Genomic DNA, 23,737 nt, shown 5'->3' with positions numbered 1-23,737 from the left:
GGAATTTTTAGCGAGGATTTCTTGGCATGTAACAGATAGAAAACTCAGGATTACAATTTATAGAACAGACAACGGGCAGTGGCAAATATTTCGTGTATATTATGAACACAGAGAAGATTACCCCGGCACCCTTTGCAAAAAAAAATCCTTCTTTTTCTTCTATGTGCCTTCGGACTTTATGTTTTGAACTGTAGTTTCACTTTCCATATTCGGTATTCATTCTAATGTAAGCTCCACGTGGCAAAAATCACGTGATGCAGGAATGTAGTATCTTGGAGTTAGGCTATTTCTTTCTTTTCGGGCGGGGACTCCAAGCAGACAACATGCATTTATATAACGGCACTGTAGATTTTCTTATTAAATAAAGAAAGTTCCCGGTCCGGTACATGAATAGATTGGTTAGAAAGCAAGATTTTAATTTTAATTAGATTGGAAAGCCTTATTCATAGGGAATATTTTTATCTTATGAACTCAACATTCGAAAGTTTTTTTTTATTTAATTAAAAGAGAGAAAAACAAATGTAAGACAAATTGTGAATGATCTTTCTTCCTTTATCACGTGAGGGAATCTCGCATATATCTGGTTTACCGTCAAACCGAGCACATGTCTTTTGGTTATTTCTGTCACTAGGTGGCTGTCTCATTGACGTTTACCCCATATTTTTTCATTGAAGCACAATGCCCACGTACATTGTATATGTTTTAGAACATGAAGTTAAGGTTTCAATCCATGAATAATAAAGTGAAAAAATAGCAAAAAAGAGACTCAAAGAACTAAATAGAAAAAGACGAAATGATCTGATTTTCAAAAATGACCTGTTTGGTCGCTCGTAATCGATTGTCTACAAATATAGTTCCTGTCATTTGTAATGAATGTAAACTTTAATATCTGTGGGGTTTTTTTTCATATAAAATTTTATGGTTAAAATTATTAGTTATGTTATTTCTTTTATAGTGGATTTTAAGATATTTTTTTTTATGCTTTAGAACATTAGGGCATTGTGGGACTATGTGTCAAAGGTGTATGATTGAGGGGCAACTCGTTCTATAAAAGCCGTGACTGGTCGCATGTGTCTTGTGACATCATTTCATGTCTAAGCAGTCCCAAATAAGTACATTTTTGAGTATACGCCAAGACGAGCATCAGATTTTCAACTTTTGTTTCATTTTGTAGACTGTGTACCTCAAATTTTTTAACTGAAAAAAAAAATGTCTTCATAGGGAACTCTCCAGCTGAAACCTACACTCTTCAGTTTAGCAGGGACAATACTCTGTTTTTTAATTTTGTCATTTTTGCGCATGGGATCGTTAAAGACACTGTCAGTGGTTCAAAGTATTGCTTGTCAAAGACATGTCTACTAAGTTAGCGAATGCTGCATTCGAATAGGGACTGTTCTATTCATTCTCAGAAATTTTGCAATCTTTTGACATAGAAATTACCCTTTTCTGTTTAAAATAGATATTCTACATTATAAGGTGTCGACATTAAGTTAGCAATGGAACTTGAATAACTTTGAAAAGTTTAATTTGTTTTAAGCCTTTAACAAAAGGTTGCCACATAAGTAATATGATGGACACACCAACCTTTAAAGACAGGTCCCATTAATGTTGCCTTATCCTCGGAAATCTTAAATATCTGCTCAATACTTATTGCTTTCCCCTAAAATAGCTGACAAATATTTAAAATAGTTCTGCTTTAAAATTCATCTATTCTCCTAGTTATTCAAAATTATTAGAGGTTAAGCTTTTTCATGTCCAACGGCACATATTACAGTGTTATCCGGATTCACCATTATACGATGCGGGAAAATTGCTATTGTCAAATTCAATTTAAAATAATAGATTCGTGTTTAAAAAAACTACGAGATGTGTTTGAAACGTCTAAGATATACAATGATTGATGTTTTCATTGTTGGTCTTTAACGCCACTTTTATCATTATTTGCTATTTCATGGTGACCAGCTTTTTTTGTGTGTAGAAAGCTGGGACGGCCGGAGAGAACCACTGACCTTCGGCAAGGAAACTGTCAATCCTAGTCAATTAAGATTGGAGTCGAACCAAGCTACCACGTGTAGGGTTCGAACTCTGAGATAAGCAATGAAGCAGTAATTTTCACTAATGAAAGAAACTTGTTTCTCACTTTATCCAGTTTTCGTTTGATATATAGTTTTATTTTCTATTATTCAAGTTGAAGAAGCCAAGGCGTTTTAAAAACGAATTGAAGAAAAAAAGGTAGCCAAGTGCATAGTTCTTTCAAACATATTCTTTTATCGCTGAGATGCTGTCTCGTCACGGTTTAGAAATACTGCCGGATACGACATTGTATTAAGTTACACCAAATGTTACACAAATGGTTTCATGTTTCCTATTGACGTGTTTCCAAAATAATAAACAATATTTTTTCATTCTAAAAAAAAATCCACTAACGCAAACGTTGACAGGTAAATTAATATGGATTCTCTTAAAACTAATTTTGTGGTTTTTCTAAGTTTCTTTTCATTAATTAACGGATCAGCAAATTGTAACAGTAAAAATGCTTATAGGATAGTTATAAGTGATGACTGTCGAACAGTATGGAGGTGCAGAAGACCAGGCATGTCTGCAATAAAACTTGCAGATTGTCCAGAAGGAACCGTTGTAGGGAGAGGTGTACGGTGTGTTCCCGAGGGTAGTTCACTAAACGTTTGCACAGTAAAAAGTGAGTGTTCCGTGTATTTTGAATAGTACATTGCATAAAGCACAAACTGAAGCTTAAGTATATTGCCCTTAAAGCTCTATTCAACAGTTATGTTTGAATTAATATCAAAAGCCGGCTTCGGAACTTAGAAGCTATTTCGCTTATGGAATGCGATAATATAGATATGTTGTTAAAATATGAATGACAGGACAAATCGCGACACTTTAATTCCTAAAGATAAAAGTAAAAAGCAAACGGCTGAAAATAATCCTTTTACTGACTGTGTCGAAATTAAATGAACTTTTAAAGATTCAACCAACCATTGCTTTCAATTTCCGTCAGTGAAATAAAAAAAGGCAGTGTCTATTTTGCCGGCATGGGCAAATTAGAAAATATGCTATTTTGCTGGCTCTTCAAGCCGGTAAAATAGCATATTTCTATAGAAACGGCTATTTTACCGGCACCCGCAATTATAGTGAATTAGTTTCCGGTATCGGAAAAACAGAATTTGCTATTTTCTCTAGGTAAGCGGAAGCCGAGTTAAAAACTATTTTTTGTTTACACAAGTAATGTGCAATTCAAAAAACTGACTAATATTTCAAAAGCAAATTTAATTTAAATACTTTTTATTTTTGAAGCTATATATATATATGTGATTGATTTTGTTATATTGTATAATGTTTTATCAAATTTATGATGCAATGAAATTTTTAACTTATTTTTTTATACCAGTTAATACAGTTAAAAATTCTGAGATTTTATTCGTATGCATACATGTAGCCTTAAACTGTGACTCATTTTAGAAATAATTTCAACTACATAGATATAAGAAGATGTTGTATGAGTGCCAATGGGACAACTCTCCATCCAAGTCACAATTTGTAAACCATTATAAGTCAAAGTACGGCCTTCAACACTAAGCCTTGGCTCACAGCAAGCTATAAAGGGCTCAAAAAATGACTAGTGTAAAACAATACAAACAGGAAGACCAACGGTCTAATCTATATAAAAAACGAGAAACGAGAAACACGTATGAACCACATCAACAAATGACAACCACTGAACATTTAGTTCCTGACTTACGACAGGTGCAAACAAATGCAGCGGGTTTAAACGTTTTAATAGGCGCCATCCTTCACCCTACCAAAAACAATAGTGTAACATCACAACATAGAAACACACACTATAAAATATCAATTGAAATGGCATGTTTTGATTTGATTTCATTGCAACAAATGGATGCTCAATATTTCTTGTTATAAATTCTTATTTTCACTCCCTGCAGGCACACTTTGTTGAATCAACGTTGAATCTTTGTTGATTTTAGGTTATACATTGATCAACAATTATTCAACATTGATTCAACGTTGACAATTCAACGTTGAAATTAGAACATTGTTTCAACGTTGAATTAACATTGTGTTGAAACACCAACATTGAATCAACGTTGGCTAAACAATATATAAAACCCAGTAGTTGTGGATACCAGAATTGTCAAAAAAGAAGTATTGGGCACATCACAATTCTTTTTAAATTGACAACGATATTCACATAAAATAGAATATTCAGTAGATTTATCGCTAATTGTCGTGGTGATTGTAGAATTATATATAAAACAATCGCAGTGTATATCAGCATAAATTAATCATGAACTTTGCACCCCAAATAATAGAAATTCCCAAATTTCACCCCACCCCAAAACATAATAAATTAATAGAACCAGCTGGCATACAGAATCATACAGTAAATATAAATATTTGTGAATAACCCCTTCCCCTAAAAATATGCCCCCCTTTTTCCGTGGCTGCTGATGTCAAATATCTTGTTTTCATTCCTTTTTTTTCTTTTCTATTCTTTTTAACAATCTAAAGAGAAAGACGTATACATCAGTTCATAAACAATGGTTGATAACTTGTAATATAAACAACCGATAGATCTATTGGAATAGTGATTTAAATTTTCGCGGCATTTTAAACATTTCTACTTTAAGACAAATTCAGATATGCGCATGCGCAGTTGTTTTTGTGCCCAATTTTGAATATCCGCTTTCGAGACCACAAGGTGATTCTACAGAGTTTTTATCAATATCTTTCCTGTGTACAGCTTTTATATGTTATCGTAAGTATATATAAATTGGTGTGATTACAGTAAATACAGTATCGTATTTTAGAAATGTGAGCATATCATGTTGTTATGAAAACTGTACTGAAAAGTTGAAATTTTACACGAGGAAAAGGGGGATGTTTAGCAGGTTACCATTCCCGATTTACCTTGCAACGTCTCATGAATTTTTATCGTTGACTATTTGAATTCATCATATGATTGAATCAAAAGTCAAAAGAATTTTATCTTTATTTACCTGTTCAATTCAGTTACACGAAATCTCATAAAAAGGGGGGCTTGGGTTGTTTACAAAATTGGGATGGAAAGGTCAGAAGCTATATGGCTCACCAAGTTGGACCTTTAATATTTTACTGTCAAAATTGAAGTAGTGTTTTGACAAGGTAATCAAAGATGAAGGGTATATCATATATGAGGGTGGTAAAGATTTATTTGCGTGCATCGTTTTTTGGCCTTTTTTTTCTCGTTTTCTTGTCTTTGGTTCGACATGCGTTATGTGTTTCCCCTTACTTATTTTCCGTGTTTCGTGTTGGTACTCTTAATTTCTCGTGCTTGTCCCACATTTGATAAAGACAGCAAACCGGGACTAAATTCCAAGTCAGTCTGGATTTTTAAATTATGTGTTCCCATGATATTAATTGCTATCAAGTTATGAATAATTTTTTTTTCAAATCGGATGCAACTAGCGGACGCGAAAAGGTGACCACAGGGTCTTCGTGTCCATCATCATGACTGTGTGATCTCCAAGAACGACTGAGTAATAACTTCTTGTACTTTTTCCGTAATATTTAAGATTTTATTTCTCGTGCTTCGTTTATCCCAATTTTTATTTTCCGTGCAGCGTTTTGGGGATTTTTATTTCACGTGTTTTCGTGTTAAGAACCACCCTTTACAACCCTCGTATATGTCAATCAGACAGATATCCATGCAGCAGCACAAGTAATACAGAAAAATACATAAGTGGATAAACCTTCAATTTGTTCAAGTTAAAATATAGTATTTAGGATTTTCTTGCAGATTATACCTTCTGGTCTATATAAAATGTAGTTGAGATTTTGATGGAAGGTTAACTTTCATTCAGTTTTCATGAGTTCTTATGCTTTTGATTTATACTTTAAATATCATCATTATGAAGTTATTAATAGTTAAATGTGTTGAACAGTATTAAACTTGACAATGTTATAACTTTTGATTTTGTAGATGTCATCATGAAGACCTATGGAATCACGGAACAACAAGTGTCTGACCAAACAACAACCTTTCTTAGATGGGCTCCAAAAAGACAGGGTGGGCTAGAAGAAAGAAGTTGAAGTTTTCACTATTAATAAATAAATTTATTTTAATTTTATCGTATTGAATATTTCTCTATAATCAGTGGTTGGACATTAGAATACATGGAGTAGGAACAGCAAACTTTGTTTTATATTTTGATCACTCAGATATTTAGAATAGACATTGGACAAAACATATGTGTATTAAGGGTTGTGTGCTTTCAAAAATAAGGATAGTTCAATATTGGAAATATTTTTTTAATTTTTTTTGCTGATTTTTTCAATATTTCTCTGGAATGATAAATTGTGTTTTTATATGCATATCGTCAAATGTTAAAAAAATCTTGGGGGTTAAATTATGGTTCGTAGGAAAGCCCTAATCACCGAATTTGTTATTCAGTTGATTGGTTGTTGACATCATCATGGTCAAGCCATGCTCTTATCACAAGAATGTGGTCTCTCAGTTTTATTGTTGAAAATTCTTCTACGAGTAATTGACAGTCAATGGCATATATTCAAAGTTTTTATTGTTACCTATTGTTAACAAGACAATCATCAACCAAAGAACATTATTTATATATCTTTGGGTCACCACACAGTCTTCAACAATGAGCAAAAGCCCACACCATGTCAAATATGACCAGGCAATGATATTATTTAAAGTTCATCAATTTTTTTCTGAGATGAATTTTTATACTTTGGTCTGATGGAGCAGTTATTGGATAAAGTTATCCATTATTCAATATTGCTTCAAAGTTGAATATCAACGTTGATTCAACGTAGGATTTCAACGTTGATACAAATTTGCAAAATCTAATAATAATTCAACATTGATTCAACATAGAAAATAAACATTGATTCAATGTTAAGGTAACACGATACCGAATGGCATATCTCCCGATTTCTAAACTTTTTGGCAAACTTGTTCTTTGATTCGAGTTACATCGGAATATGAAATAAAAAATGGGGGTCACCATTCTTGTTTTTTTGTAATTTTGATAAGTAAATGTCAATTTTGGCGCCAAATTTACAAAGATATAAAGGGAAAATGCCTTTTTTTTCGACTTTTCTAGATTTTTCAACGGATGGCTATTTTCTCATATACGGAGAAAGACTAAAAACTAATATAATATTCAGGATTGTATACCAAATCCATATATATATATACATGTATAAAAAAAAACATATGTCACCATCCTTGTTTTTTAGATAAATCACTTCAAAGATGACCGATACGCTTAGTAATTGACAAAAATTTGTGACGTTACGGAATACAGAATAACGTTATTTTTATTCAGAGGGATTGAAAAAAAAATATGTAACGGGATCTGAATGGTGTTTGTTATTTTATTTTCATTCCCCCTGTCGGAAATTTCCTAAAAATTCAGTATAAGGGGACGACCATTAGATTTTTGGGGAGGGGGGGGGGGGGGGGGGGGGGGGCAGGAGGATTTTGAAAATAAATAACTCAGCCTTGATAATCACAAAAATAAATGGTTTGTTCTGTGGTAGTTCGAAAATAAATAACCTGACTAACAATGTATTGAAAATGAATAACTCGACAGGTCTTTAAGCCATTTTATAAATGCTATTCGAAAGTATGAGGTGGCACCATATTCTTCATAAAATTCATCTTTTTTCAAAAAAAATTCGGGAAACACTTCCCAAATCTTTTAATAATAAAGGTATAAATATTATTTAAATACACTTGAAATGTCTGAAAATGGGTTTCATTTAACTTGAGGTATATTGGCTTAGGAACACTTACTTCACTTTTATTACAGGGCTGTAACTACATTGAGGCAAATGCCTTTATGTAGTAAATTTCAAAACCAAAAGCTTGTCTTCATATCAAATTGTTTTCACAGCGAGTGTTTGCAAGAAGCAAGTTCTGTTCTCCCTTGGACGTAGCATCTGTTTTTTCGGGATCAATGTTTCTTTAAATTTGTCTTTTGTTCATTGATTGCCCTTCTGTATTCTCTTAGTGTTGCATTCCTTTTGTGATTTAGTAAGTTTGTTTTCAAATTGATCATGAATTTTATTTTATTTAAGACTTTTTAGCTAATTTTACAACTTAACTACTTTAAATTGTATCCCAGTTAAGAGCTACATCAAGTTGAAATTGAAATGTGTTATTAAAAATTACTTGACATAGTTTTATCACTGATAATCAGACCCCTCTTAACTTAATTTGAATAAAACCCCATATAATTTACAGGTATAAAAGATTTAAATTCTGCTTGCCGAAACAACAACAAAAAAAAAAAAAAAAAAAAAAAAAACCAGCAGCTACATACTTAACTATGTGAATTACATTTTTACTTTATTCCTCATATTGGTCTTTTGATGTTGTCCATAAAAACTTAAGTCTTACACTGAATCTATACATTTTGCTTTGAGACCAAAATATTGTCAAAAAATTATTAAAACAGAACTAACTTTTTCAGAATAAAAAAGGGTCTGGGAACGCCCAGAAAGCACGATTTTCCATCATTTGTTCTATAGTTTCTTGGGGCCTTCAGCGGCTTCAAAAATTTTTTGCCTCGCTCCGCTCGGCGTAAATATATTTGACAATACTTTTAAAAGAATCTAGTCACAGCCAAACTCTAATACCGTGTATGTATGCAATACATGTATATGCAGTTTGGAATTCAGAAGATTCATTTCCACAGAGGATGATGATTAATTCTGATTAAATGGTACATTGATGACTTGACTGTACATGTATTATTTATAATAAAAAATGAATTTAAAAATCGTATGTTTTCAAATATTATTAATATAGTTGTGAAAATAAATAGTCAGTTCCTTGTTTTAATGAAAATGAAAAAATCTTGCTTCAACAGTGCAGAAAATAAATAATCTATCCTCTTAGTTTACAAAAATAAATAACCGATCCAAAACAAATCCTCCTGCCCTCCCCCCCCCCCCAGAATATCAAATGGTCGTCCGCTAACATTCGACTGAGTTAATTTTATTTCGTCCTAACTGTGTGCACTTTTAGCTTTCAAAACTGAATCTTCAACTTAACCCTACCAAACTAGACAATGCTGATGACACCGATGTATCTATGCATGAATAAAATAAAGTGCCTCAAAAATTTGATTTGGTAAACAGTGATGTCGAATTTGAATAGACAAAGTTCAATATTCTGTCATTCGTGGAAAATTATTAAAAAAAAGTGATCCTGAGAATATACCTGCACCCTCAATATAGGTAAAAAAAGACTTGGTGCAATATATTATCAAAATGCCAAATTCAACAACCTGTCATAAAAAAATAAAAATCTGACAAGATGCGCGTATTGTATATGTACTAACACCAAGTACATAATTTAAAGTTAAAGCTTCAAAACTGTAATCCTAAAAAAATCAGCCGTATAAACCCTATATATATATATATACCAAGTAAGGGACGGACTTTCGAAGGACACGGGTAAAACAATATGCTCCCAGCATTTTGTCAAGGGAGCAAAATATATATTAGCAAATATGATTATTTTCTATTTTATAAATCATTTGGTGACAAAATATCTTTTTGAATAAGCAGTTCATAGTGGAATGGTAATATGGAGATCTCAAATGTAGCAACGTAATCAAGCTAACGTCTACATCATTTGGTCTTTGATGGAAAGTTCTCTAATTGGCAATCATACCACATCTCCTTATTTCATAAGCGATTGAGTTTTCTCCTGAAATACAAGAATTTTAAAGACTAACAAATACGTACTAGGAGACTGAAATATGTTGCTGTTATAGTTAAAATCTGACTTTTGTTGTGAACATGTGATGTTATAATTTGATAGGTTTGATACTTGCCATAATAAATATACTTATTATACTTATTAACTTTCCAATTCAAGGGACCAACGAATCTTTACTAAAATTACAAATTAGCAGTAAAAAAATACTCGTCCATCCTGCAGTAGTCACGTGTTATATAGATGTCTTTGGTTTTGTGTGTCGTTCATTGGCCATATGATACGTATAGAAAGCGTATTTTTAATATATAATCATATATATTTGCAAATTTGAAATAAAGAAACATTTATCTTTCAACTATTATATACCAGACTGAGGCAAATTGTTTGTTTGATTCGTTCTAAGTTTTATACGTTTAACGTAAATTTCAAAGATGTCGACAACAGCAGGAACGATAACTCGTGGCATAACGTCATTCGGTATCGTGTTACCTTAAATCAATGATGTGTGCCTGCTGGGCTGTGACTGATAAATTTTTTAAAACTTTTATATGTATCTCAAATATTGTTTGCTGTTTTCTTATTTAACTACCGGTATATCAGTAATTTTTTTATTCTTTTATGTTGACAGTGCATAATAACAAATTCACTATATTGCTGGTGCCGGTAAAATAGCCATTTCTATAGAAATATGCTATTTTGCCGGCTTGAATTAAGATATTTTAATCAGAGCCGGCAAAATAGCATATTTTCTATTTTGCCGGTCTCGGCAAAATAGCCACTGCCATAAAAAAAAGTACATAAAAGAGCGTTTATTAAAACTCAGATACATAAAAAGCACTTAACTCGATAATAGCGGTACCGAATAGCAGGTACAAAAGGAACAAATAATATATAAATTTTAGACGTTCCCAGTTACTGAAAGCATTTATACAATATGGGTTTTCCTCAATGTTGAAGGCTATATACGGCGACACGAATGCTTGAATCCACGTCATTTAAATTCTGGTGGTAAGTCGTTTCATTGCTATCATACCACATCTCCTTATTTTATATTGAAGTGGCTGAGTAATTAACATCGGCTGATACGATATCATTTCATGCCCTCTGATATCAGTGACTGTACTTCGGAGTCAATTCCATACAGCAACGTTAATGCGAGTGCAAGAAGACATGATCGTTTTCAATCCCAAAAACAGGTTGGAACAGATTTTCAATGCAGACATTTTAATTCTTGTTTCAAACGAATACCATGATAATAAAAAAAAATACCGGACGCCACAATTGAGCAAACAACAGTATGATTATAACCTATATACCTTATACTTGAGAAGTGACAGTTCAGCTTTAAATATTTTGGAAATGAAACATTTGAGCTATCTTTTTCTTTTAAAAAAACAAAAGAATTATGTTATGTGTAGAATGTGTAATATTAATTAGTACTGATACATGAAAACATCTCTTTTTGGTGAAACCGGTTGGTACGTATTTACATGTATACAGGAACGTTTAAAGGGGTTATCTTTATTTCAAGAAACGTGTGGACTAAACAGAAATCCGTGCAGGCATGGTGGGACATGTGTGGCAGGAACCCAACCGAAAGCATTTGGCTGTGAGTGTCGGGTGCCATATAAAGGCAGATACTGTGAAATAGGTAAGGTAACCAGTTTTTTTTCTTCTTCAAAATACTTGCATTAAAAAAAATTATATTTACCTTAGTTTTTTGTGGGTATGAATCTGTGTAAAATGAGATACACGTTCATGCTGAAAACGTCATGGTTCCTGTGTCCTCTCCTGAAAGCATGTGGACAAAACGTACCTGAGATTGTCAGGATGTTAAACACTAAGCCGTCAATGAAATTTTGCGATCAAATAATTTGAAAGGAATTACAGTTTAAAATAGGTATAACTAGATATAAGAAGATGTGGTATGAGTGCCAATGAGACAACTCTCCATCCAAGTCACAATTTGTAATAAATCCAGTCATTTGAAACCCATGACAACAGCCTCTTAATCTGATTGACATGGCTTGCATATTTCTTCTTTTTTTTTTATTTAAGAAAACATCAGACAACATACTAATAAAATCTCAAATTGAAATTTTGCTTCAGTTAAGATTTGATTGTCTTAAACTTTGAAAAAAACGCAACTACTTTTATCAATTTCTGTTTAAGTCAAAATTTTGCTTTAGCTTGTTCATCTGAATCATTTTGTAGTGCCATCCCCAGCAGATCTTTGTGTAGTATCACCTAGATATACACGTCTTCCTGATAAAGAGTACTGTCAGACTTACTTCGACTGTGGTGACAAGACGGGGGAACCAGTGAAAAAAGAATGTGCATACCCTTTACAATTTGATGTTGAAAAACAGTCGTGTGAAGACTTCCATACAGTCAAATGTGGCAACAGAAAAAATCTAAAGTCTAAATGTAAGTATGGTATGAATATTTAACGTCTCGATCGTTGATTGATTGATTGATTATTGCTTAACATCCAGTGGCAAATATGTCATGCTTGTTCAGAATTAACTAGAACAAATTACCAATAAATACAATATGTAGGTCCTGTAATACGACCATCTGGGATGAAGGTCGGGGAAATTTGAACTGCCATTGGAAAATAAGGGTATATTGGATAAGGATAGAAATTTTGCCTAGCAACGGACCCCTCAAACAGTTGTTGCAAGGATTCTTAGCATGCAGAGTCTATTGTTGAAGTAGGTCTTCAAACGTCAAGAACCTAAATTAAAGTTTGCAATTGCAAACTACATATATATGACAAGATATAGGGATAAACTCGACCAAACACCGATGAGTATTCCCTTAACTTAGTGATATATAATGTTTATTAGGCTTATTCTGTAAGGATTTCTTTCGGTGTCAATATAGAATGACTTCTTTCTAAATAAGAATTTTTTGCGATGCAGAAATTACCCCTAATAGTTGGACGAATCAAATATCGTAAAAAAGAATGAGTTCCTGTGGTAGAATGCATCGAACAGTTGATAGAGCATAGAACTAAATAAGGATACCTAAACTGCATTTTCTCGACAAGAAATGACTATTTCAAAAATTCAAAGCAAAGTTCAAACACGACCTTAACATTAAAAGTATATTGACCCTGTTTGACTTTTAATAGATATTAACTAAAAAGGAAGTTTAATTTTGTTAGACAATTTTCCCTTTTTTCTTCTGCTGGTCCATTAATCTATATTCTTTATATTTTAACACCCAATTATTCTCTTTTCATAATTATTTTGTCCCATTTTCTCTTTTTTGTAAACCCCATCCGTACCCTCTCCAATATATAGTAAGAAATGAGCCGTTTTTTAAATGTTATTTATAATAATAACAATTTCCTATACAGGTCAATATAACAGATACAAATCGATGAGTTCCCCTTTTACGTCTTGTGAGATGGCATATCCAAGCTGTGAAAAGAAGTCAAATGGATTTCAACCGCATCTTAAAAGACCACAATCTCCGTGGTACATGGTATGCAAAGATGATCATCTTGTGAAAACTGGATTTTGTGGATCCGATAAAAATGGCAAAAAAATCGCGACAAAAGACGGATGTAAGAATGTGTTTGAAATTCCTCAAAAAGACGGTGGACTGAAACCAAGTTGTAGAGGTAAACCGGAAGGGTTCTATCCACTTCAAGGCGGAAGTTGTCAACAATTTTTCTACTGTAAAAAGGATAAAACATACATCAACAGATGTCCAAATTTCTTAACCTTCGATACCAAAATAGCCAAATGTAGACTGAAGATACAAGTATGCAGGCCTTGTGGAACGAAAAAATGGTATGTACATTGTAATACAATACGTCGAAGTAAATATCGTAATTGCATTGGCGCGTTTCATTCCATGCGCGCCATTTTGGATTTCTATTAAATATATTTTTAAAGGGTACCTTATGAATCGGCAATGTTCCACATTTTAAATATTTTTATACAATTTACAACAGTGCCGTAAAAAGTAAAATTTTGGAGACTTTAAAAATTCATAACATAACATGTTTAAAAAATAATATGATTAATGTTATTTTTCACAAATGTATTCAATATACCATCATGCATTGATTTATACAAAAGAAACTGTTGCTTACAATTTCTGTTAATTGATTGATCAATTTTAGCTTATTTGCTTACTTGTTTTCTTTATTGATCGTATTTCTTTTTTTTTCTTTCAGCTGAAGTGTAAAAGGACATCCCAAAAAAACTTGAAATAAATTCATTATCAGCAAAATATATTACGTTTTTTCTTTCTTTTTCTTAATACTGTGTAGTTAACTTTTTAATTACTGTAACTATAAAGTGAAACAACTGTCTTTTTGCCAATTACCGATTTGATACTGTTATAACACACTTTTGACACAGTTGCAACTCTTGACCATTATACCAGACAACAATAAGATGCTGATTAAAAAAACATGATAAGTTGAAAGATATGTTTATGTTTTTAGCATACATGTAACAAAAGAATAAATAAAAGCCAAATATTTGATTTTTTTTTAAATACACACATTACGCACATTTATTTGCTCTTTCCGCTAGCTCTTCATTGTCAATGAAAAAAATATGTCCTTTCTAATGGAAAAAATCACGAAATGAATATCTCACTACAACGTCAGTTACAGAATTGGCAAACATACTATTTTGAATGGCAAATACTTCTTGCATACACGTCAAAAGAAGTACAACGAAATCCACGAAAGTCTCAAATTTCCTTCAACTAATTAGTCTTATCCTATAATCATTTATAGATTTTCTAGACACCTAAACCTAATTCACTCTATCAGATCCGATACATATTTTCACTTTGGAATCAATATTGGTCCTTTTTTCAAGTCATTTTGGTGGCTTTTTGTACAACTATATAATATATATTTTAGATTAAGGTTAGATTTAGAATAACACTTGGTCTAGACCTAATACTAGTTGCAATATTGTTGATTTCCTTAACATATGCATTTATCATCAATGTAGTAATATGCTTCTTCTACAAGTTCAATCAATCAAACAACTTTTGTGCATTATTTTAATCGTTTGAACAGCGAAAAATGTGTTTGATTTCCGTTCGCAAACACATGTTTCTGAGTTATCTTCCTCAGGTGCGCTCGACACCAAAAGTTTGGAAAGCCAAAAATAATAAACGTGGGAGAGAACAACAAAATCAGCCTAAAAATATGGTTAACTTTGCTGAATGAGGTACCGAAATTAAGCCCCATTACGACCCTTCCAAATAGTTCTTACTTTTAATTTCCGGTGAATCATAATAATTTTATTTATGCATTCTTCCGGTCCATCCACTTTTCAGAACATGCTAACTCATTATCATGAAAGTTAGCCTTTCGAGCAATCAGCTTTATGCAAACATTACTACAGGGTCTTTTATGTGTTTTAATTAAACATGTATTCTATTCATTTTTTTTATAAACACGCACATAGAGTTACTACTAAATCAACAGTGAACTCTCGCTCAAGGACTCACAGCTGATATTTACAGAGTACAATTTCATTTGAAATTACACAATGTAGATCTACTTCCAGTTGCGTGCACATTTTGCATGTATAATCAGGACGGAAACATGTCTTGTTAACAGTTTATCAATAAGTAGGATGCTGACATTGACTTGACCGAGAGATATTCTAACAAATATGTACATTGTCGGAAAATATTGATTTATTTGTACGAGCTTTAGAAACAGGACGAAAAGGGAGGCTCGCCGAGCTTTTCTCCAGTTTCGTAGAGAGTACAAATACATTTTATGTTTCCGACAATGTACACATATTGTTTTTTTATCCTGCAATTTACGCCCTGCACTTGAAGCTTTAATTGCAAGATCCAAATAGTTGTCTATGATTTTTCAAAGAAATCGTCATAGTATAAGCGCGGACTGCGAAGAGTGTCACGAAATAGAAGTTACTTCAAAATATTAGTTCCAAATGGAAAAAATATTCTGGAATATTATTTCCACTGGAATAAATATTACAGTATATGTTCCTATAATGGTTTACTTTTATAAATAGTTACTTGGATGGAGAGTTGTCTCATTTTCACTCATACCACATCTTCCTATATCTACTAACGGAATAAATGGTATAGAATATTTGTTCTAACAGGAACAGGCATTATGACATTGTTTATAACAAAGTTTCCAGTGGAACTTCTGTTAGGCGGAACAAATATACGTTGACAAGAGGACCCCAAAATGAACTGTTACGCAAAAAGAAATATTGACAATACCACTTGCACCTCATGGAAGCGGAGTAACAAGGAGACTTTATTTGTACAAGTACATATCAGGCAAAAAATGTATTTGTGTACCTGTTATTTATTCATTAGTTGGCTGATTGCAGGATAAATGGTTAATTTTGACAGCAATTGAAAAAATACTTGATGACGTTAGTAGGGTCGGAATGTAACCAAAGAGTTGTAATCACTTGTCTTTTTTTTTTTAAGTGCACCTAAAGGAAAGGGCATTGTAGGTCTCCCAATGCTTTTATTATAATAATCATTTCTCAATCATAACGGAATTCATTTTTTAGGTTTAGTCCAAATAATTAAAGTTGTTGTTCATGTTCACATTGTTTTACATTCTGATGCATCAAAGGCATAATTACATCTAGAAGGACTTTAATTTAGAAAGCATATACATATTTATAGGCATGCACAAAATAGGAATTACTTAAGGTGTATATTTGATGCAATGCATGTAAAGTATTCATGGTTGTCCTTCAGCCATGCTAAGAACCTGACAGGTAACATGATATTATTATTTGGAACCATTACTTGTTTTTTTTTATAATAAGCCATTCCCGAATAATAAAAATCAATGGACGTGTGGTGTATACTCTAATAAGAAAGCAAACAAAAGACACTCAAGAAAAACCGAAGACTTTAGTTGAAAACAATGAATTTGACTGTTCGAGATATGTGTCTTAAAATTTTCGTAAGACAAAGACATTCTGAAGTAATTTAATGAAACGAAGACGGCAACGAAACAACACGATAAAATGATTTTGGCAACAGACTGATTTATATTGATAAGGAGACAGAAAATTGTTTACTTTTAAAACTCCTTTATTCTATTTTTACCAACATCGGACATGTTTATTGATTGATTTGCAAATCGTCTCTTGTAGAATTTTTATTTTTTCATTGATTACTGACTTAATTTTGTTCACTGATAGACATGTTTGATAGTTGTGGGTTTGTCAATCTTTAAATGCATGTTTCTTATTAAAGAACTTTTATAACTCCATTTTGGTGAACTGTCATAGAAAAAATAAAAAAAAGAGTTAATGGGGTGCTTATATATAAAATTATAAAGAATAGAGAATAATGGAAAATGGAAAAATAACCTAAAAATAACAGAAATGAAGACCCCCCCCCCAAAAAAAAAACAAAAATCAAACCCTCCTATAAGGTTTCACTTCTAACGTTTTTACTTTTCATTCTCTTTCCTATCATGTGCTTGTAGGCGATCATTGCAAAATTAATCAACAAATAGCTATAACTTCCTAAGCTAGCTTTCTGTAGTAGCGATAACATTTTGATCCTGGTTTTCAAATTATATGCTGTCTGTAATTGCCTTTTTACAGTTACATCCTGTAAGTAGCATGAAATGTGATGGGTTTTTGGTTGTGCGTTTTACTTTTACGACATACGATCTTATTCGCCACCAAGTCGGTCTATCTGGACAATGTGTAGTTCGCGGTTGATTGTCTGTACTATTTGCTCGGAGGAGTCGACTGTTGGTGATTGTTGTGGTAAACTATGATCGACTAGCCAACATGTTTGGTAATTCCTACAATCCTTTTACAGTCTCTATCTTTAAGTTACCTAGCAAGACAGAATTCTGAAACAAAAACTTTAACTTAAAGATGCATTTATATTGTCAAAACTTTTGGCCTCATGTGGTACTTATTCTTGGTATACATATGCCAAGAATATTTCAACCAACCCAGACCTTTTAGATGTTGTTAATAATTGTAGAGACTTGAATGAAGTAAATTCTTTAAAGCCCTTGATTAAAAAATATTTTTGAAAATAGAATAAACAGTTATGATGAAAATAGTAAAATGTTACTCTAAAAGAAATTTAAACTGAGTTTGGATAGAGAATTTTATTTAGCTTCCAATGACTTTTCTATAAGAAAATGCTTCACTAAGTTGAGAATAAGTGACTATAATTTAGAAATATAAAAATGTCGCTATTATAAAATTCCTAGAAAGGATATAATATGTAAACTGTGTCACTTGCTGGAGAATGAAAAACAATTCCTCCTTGAATGTAAAATTAACAAAAAAAACTAAGGGATAATCTATTTGAATTTTTTTTACCTTTCCATAATTTTATTAAATTATAATCCTGGTACCTTCGATAACTATTATGTCTCTTACCAAAGTACAAAAAGTAAAAGAAATGCTAAACCTCTCTATCATGGAACATGTGAAAAATATTGGCTCCTTTATAAAACAATCGTTAGAACTGAGGGCAGAAGTATAATATATTTTTTCCGTGTGTTCATTTCTTACAGGATTGTTATTTCTTTGATAAATTATGTTTTTTTGGTTTTTTTTTTTTTTTTGTCACAAGCTAATTATGTTTATATGACAATAAAGTCATAATTATCATTTTTTAAATGTTTTAATAGATAGAAAGTTAGGGAAGTGTTTCTTGTTTTATTGACTGTGCTATTTGTTTTCTTCATATAAATACAAAGTGTTATTTGAAAGGCAACTGTATCGCCATTTGTTTTAATTTGAATTGTTTCATTTTATGTTTTTTCCTATGTTATGATATAATTATAATCTAAAAACTTATGCATTAGTTGGACACCTTATATAAATTTTGGTGTATTTCTTACACTTCTTTGATGTATTCTGAAGATGCAAAAATCATTTAGATTCATAGTTTCTAGACGCGGTCTTTGCTAATTGATTCAGCTCATTTTATCCGGGTTCTAGGTCATCGACTTCTGACGTAACGAGTTCATCTGATCTCATCTCGTACCGTTCTTTGATAAGATTCCAAATAAAATAAACTGTAAACAGATAAATAAAAATTGTTAATAAAAATCCATGTGTTGAAGGAACTGGTTTAGCACTCTCAAGTAAAACATACTCCGAATATATTGGTATGGTTTTGGAAGTTTGAAAAACACGAGACAAGATTTTTAAGTCTGTGTATGAAATTTTGGTGGAATTAATAATGAGTTACCATTTTATCATCAAATTTGTTTGTCTAATTGGAATATCTTCATTCGTTTCTAGTGATGACTGCAAGCCAACGCCTCCTGATATTATTGGACCATACTATTTTCCGAAACCCCCAAAACTACAACAATTCTGTACTGGAGATCCTGAAATGCATCGCCTGAAGACGCTTCTTGTTCATGGTCACGTGTACAAAGAGGACTGTAAAACTCCGATTCCTCACGTGAGAATTGAAATATGGCAAGCAGATCATGATGGAAATTACATGATGTCTACAGATTGCAGGGGACATTTTAAAACAGACAAACATGGTTACTATGAAATTTCTACCATTCACCCTGGACGTTATTCAATTGGTGTCCATGAAATATTATATCGTCCTGCTCATTTGCATTTTAAAGTGTTTGGAAGACGTGGACATAAAAGTCTCGTGACTCAGATGTATTTTGCTGGTGACACTTACCTCGGAAGGCACGATTCCTGTCCGATCTGTTCCTCGGACCATAATGAGCTTATTATACAAACACAACATTATTGTCACACCAACAACGTCACTGATTGTATTGACATTGCTAAATTTGACATTGTCCTTGAGCGCGGAAACGGAATTCGAATAGTACAATAAATATATTTGGACAAATCAGGATGATATAGGAGGCACGTGTATATATATTTACTTATTAAGTAAGGACATTTTTATTTCATTTTAGTAATGTTATTTTGTTTTCAGACATGTTGAACATTAAATTTGTACTTCGATACTGGTTTGTACAATATGCTACTATTGACTAGAGATTTACATTTCATGCACATTTTTTAAGTCATGAAACGTAAACCGACTTTGGTAAATGCACTGTCAGCGTACCAGCAAGTTTTAATCATCATAGTTATGCATGTAACTCTTGTCTGCAGAATTGATTTGATAAATCTGGTTATTGACTGTTGACTTTTCTTATTAACTAGTACCATTTCTGCAAAAATAAACATTACGTTTATATTCGTTCTATGCTGCATATATTCGTAACAAACAAATGTATCAAACAAGCAATTAGTACATATAGGATATCGTGATTATTTTCCGTCCCCATTTTGCACCACTTAGTTGTGTAAGCTTGATGAAATGATGTGGCATTTCTCATAAATATTGAATTAACTTAAACTGCGAACATTCGATCATTCCTGGTTTCTAGTGGGCTTCGTGTTACTTTACATTTAGTTTCCTATAAAGATTTTTTTGGGGCTGTTGTGTTTTTAGTTTTTTGCTATGGCGTTGTCAGTTTCTTATCAACTTATGAGTTTTGAATGTTCCTATGGTATCTTCCGCCACTTTTTCGAATTTAACGCTTAACTAGACAAATACGAATCTTCTCGCTTAGGCATGTGCTGTTCGGTTTCTGCTATTATGCCCTTAGTAAAGCAATTAAATATGTACAATATCGTTTTTACACTAAATTCATTGAATGATGGATGTGTACTGATTGATATTTTAGTCTTAGATACATGATTTTATTATTAGTTGTAATTGGTTTTGAACTAGCTGTCAGTAACTGCGAGTACTCTCAGATCTGTACTTCGTGTCTTTTTTTTTTCGAAGAGGTGTAGAAATTCCCTGCCACGTACGGTCTGTTTTTGTTACTTGTTTTTCTGCTTTGTATCGATCTGATGAGTTTAGCCCTTTTCAGCTGATTTTAATAGTTTGTAATTATGTTGTACTGTTACACCACTGTCCCAGGTTAGGGGGAGGGTTTGGCGCCAGCAAACTAGTTTAAGCCCGTCACATTATGTGTGTGCCTGTCTCAAGTCAGGAGCCTATAATTCCGTGGTTGTCGTTTGCTGCTGTATATCAGATTCTTTTTTCGTTCATTGTTTTGTTCATAAATCAAGCCATTAGTTTTCTCGTATGAATTGTCTTACATGCATTTGTCATTTCGGGGCTTTTTATATCTGACTATGTAGTATGGGTTTTGCCCATTGTTGAAGGCCGTACGGTGACCTATAGTTGGTAACTTCTATGTCATTTGGTCGCTGGTGGAGAGTTGTCTCATTGTAAATCATACCACATCTTCTTATTTTTATAGTAAAGACACTTTATTTTTTTCCCTTGCATTTCCCAAATTTTTGCTTGATCTGAAGTTTATTTAGAAAATACATGCTAACATCAAGTTTTATATTTTTATTATGTCAAAATATGATGTTCTTTTGATTACAACGGTTCAATTTAATTAGATTGTTGTTCAGAAAAAGGCGTGTGAACTTTTTTGTTTCAAGTTTTAAAAAGTAAGTAGCATCCTGATTTTGATGTACAAAGTTGTAAGTTTACTGATTGGGATTAAAAGGCTAGGAGTTGATAGCTCAACGTGTGCATAAGTCGGGAACTTCGTCGGGACGATTTGGAGCTAGGCAAATAATATAGAAACCTTTCTATTCTTGAAGACCCTTTTTTGAGCTAATACATTGTAATATGTAGGTTTTAAAATATATTAAAAGCGTTTTTTCCAAACATTGAGGTATGAAAAGCTCCAAAGAGAATACGAAAAGTGAAACTTTACATGTGCTATCAGAGGTGATGTCTATTTAACGGTAAGTATACTAAATTTTTAATATTTACAAATTAAGAATAATGAAATAAAAGAATCTGGAGGTTGGTAGAAAAAAATAAAAACTTATATCAGGATACAGCAGGATAAATCAAAATCTTTTCAAAATGGACCAGAGGCCTTTAACTCGCATTTTACAGTATATGAAACACATCGGTTCATATTTGATTTATGGCTTCTTTGAAGAAAATATATGATACAATCAATATACATTTAAAATTTAGGAGCACCACTGAACCTTCTGTCTGACCTCGGAAGGAGATAGAAAAAGAAGATTTTCTAAGAAGAAGTTTAACCAGCTTATGTCTAGCGAACAGGAAAGGTCATAGTTTGGTTTTGCACTGAGTTACGTACGCCATCACGAGTTGACGACGGGTATGTTCCAATGTCGACCCACAATCTCGTCCTTTTTTCCTCGAAATTGACCTACCGAATTAGACTTATCACCGGCTTTGTACTTACATGAGCAACTCGAGGAGTGTCAGATTTGGAGCAGGATCTACTTAACCCCTCCCCTCCAAAACACCTGAGCTCACTCCCTGTTTTTCTGGGGGGGGGGGGGGGGGGTTCGTGTTGCTCAGTCTTTAGTTTTCTATGTTGTGTTCTGTGTAATGTTTTTTGTCTTTCCGTCGTTTTACGTTTTTAACCATGGCATTGTTAGTTTGTTTTCGACTTATGAGTTTGAATACCCCTTTCGTATCTTTCGCCTCTCTTTTATAAATTCCAGCCACTAGTTGAATGACTATACCGTAGAGTGTTTTTTTTTCACGGAAATCAAACTTCGCCATTACAATGGGATACAAAACACACTTGAAATCCGATCCGAAATACGGGGAGGGATTCGAATAACGAGGAGCAATTAAAATTTGTTTAGTGCAATTCGTAAGTAAAATCTTGATCCGATTCCCACGGAGGATTATGCTCAGTGGGAATCGGATCCAAATTTTACTTATCCACCGTATTACTGTCCCTCCGGATACGGATACCCGGTGTGCCAAAGAGATTTTTGAAATAATAATTTTGACTCCGCCAGGTTAAACAAGCTGGTTCCATGTCTGGATAAAGGAGAGAAGTTATTTCAATAAAAATACTTACCATTAGATTTACTTATGAATTGACGTTAATGTATGCTTTTGTTTTTGGCGCATGCGATACACGTATAATTTAGAAAATAAATTGTCGAAAAGGAGCATTGATGCAAATGAGTTGTAGCTCAATCTGTTCTTTTTGGCGCAAAAAGGAGAACACAACTGTATAATAATGTATACACCTCCCCATATCTTTTTATTCATTCATTTATCCTTATTGAAATTAATCCAATCAATTTACGGGAGACTGGAGACTAAAGACGAAGTATATTTTTTTAATCAAAACAATACTTTTCTCTTATTAAACATTGTAATAAAATTGTGAATGGAAACAGGGAATGTGTCAAAGAAACAACAACCCGACCAAAGTGCAGAAAACAGCCCAAGGCCACCAATGGTCTTCAACACAGCGAGAAATTCCCGCACCCGGAGACGGGCTTCAGCTGGCCCATAAACAAAAATGTGTACTAGTTCAGAGAAAATGGACGTCACACTTAACTCCGAAACATATAGATGAACCAAAATTTAAAAAACAAACAAAGGCCAGAGGTTCCTGACTTAGGTAAGGCGCAAAAATGCGGTGGGGTTAAACATGTTTTGTGATATCTCAACCCTCCCCCTATACCTCTAGCCAATGTACAATAAACAAACACATAGCAATACGTAGAGTAAAACTCAGTTTAAAGGAAGTCCGATTCCGATGTTGGAATAGGTAACAGAAGAAACTAAGCAAAATGACAATGATAACATAAATTAACAAAGGACTATGCATATTTCCAAGCAACTGTTCTGTTTCAATGATTTTTTGCCGTTTCTTTCAAAGCATTTCCAACTCCATTATGAAAATCTGCCCCTATTCAATATGGCTTCAATAACCATCGGCATGTTGTTGTCCCATTATAGCCACTGAGCGGTCAAGTATTCCTATTCTGATATGTTCTCAAGGTGTCATACCACCATGATTGTTTTTACCTATTAGTCTTTGTTAAATTGGCAATTTAAAAAAAAATGTGCTGAATTTGTCTTTGTTTCAAATAAAGAAACACTTGAGTAAAG

The 23,737-nt window shown here is 32.9% G+C and overlaps 1 protein-coding gene and 1 long non-coding RNA gene across 3 annotated transcripts; both read left to right on the top strand.

Moving 5' to 3' along the window:
• Window positions 1–2,394: 2,394 nt before the first annotated feature.
• Window positions 2,395–14,022, top strand: LOC127729873 (neurogenic locus notch homolog protein 2-like). 2 transcript variants are annotated; one of them, XM_052237803.1, is made up of 6 exons: window positions 2,426–2,441; window positions 2,544–2,698; window positions 11,304–11,423; window positions 11,987–12,199; window positions 13,137–13,575; window positions 13,965–14,022. In XM_052237803.1, exons 2-6 carry the CDS (start codon window positions 2,596–2,598, stop codon window positions 13,966–13,968), a joined length of 879 nt encoding a protein of 292 aa, XP_052093763.1. In that variant the 5' UTR covers window positions 2,426–2,441; window positions 2,544–2,595; the 3' UTR covers window positions 13,969–14,022. The 2 variants fall into 2 exon arrangements, with proteins under 2 accessions (XP_052093762.1, XP_052093763.1); XM_052237802.1 differs by having other exon boundaries at window positions 2,395–2,698.
• Window positions 3,331–6,146, top strand: LOC127729874 (uncharacterized). Its single transcript, XR_007994877.1, has 2 exons — window positions 3,331–4,795; window positions 5,999–6,146. It is a non-coding gene; the product is annotated as an uncharacterized LOC127729874 (long non-coding RNA).
• Window positions 14,023–23,737: the final 9,715 nt, after the last annotated feature.

This window comes from Mytilus californianus, unplaced genomic scaffold, assembly GCF_021869535.1.
Source record: "Mytilus californianus isolate M0D057914Y unplaced genomic scaffold, xbMytCali1.0.p SCAF_2, whole genome shotgun sequence".
Lineage (NCBI taxonomy): Eukaryota > Metazoa > Mollusca > Bivalvia > Mytilida > Mytilidae > Mytilus > Mytilus californianus.
This window is presented reverse-complemented; position numbering and strand designations above follow the sequence as displayed.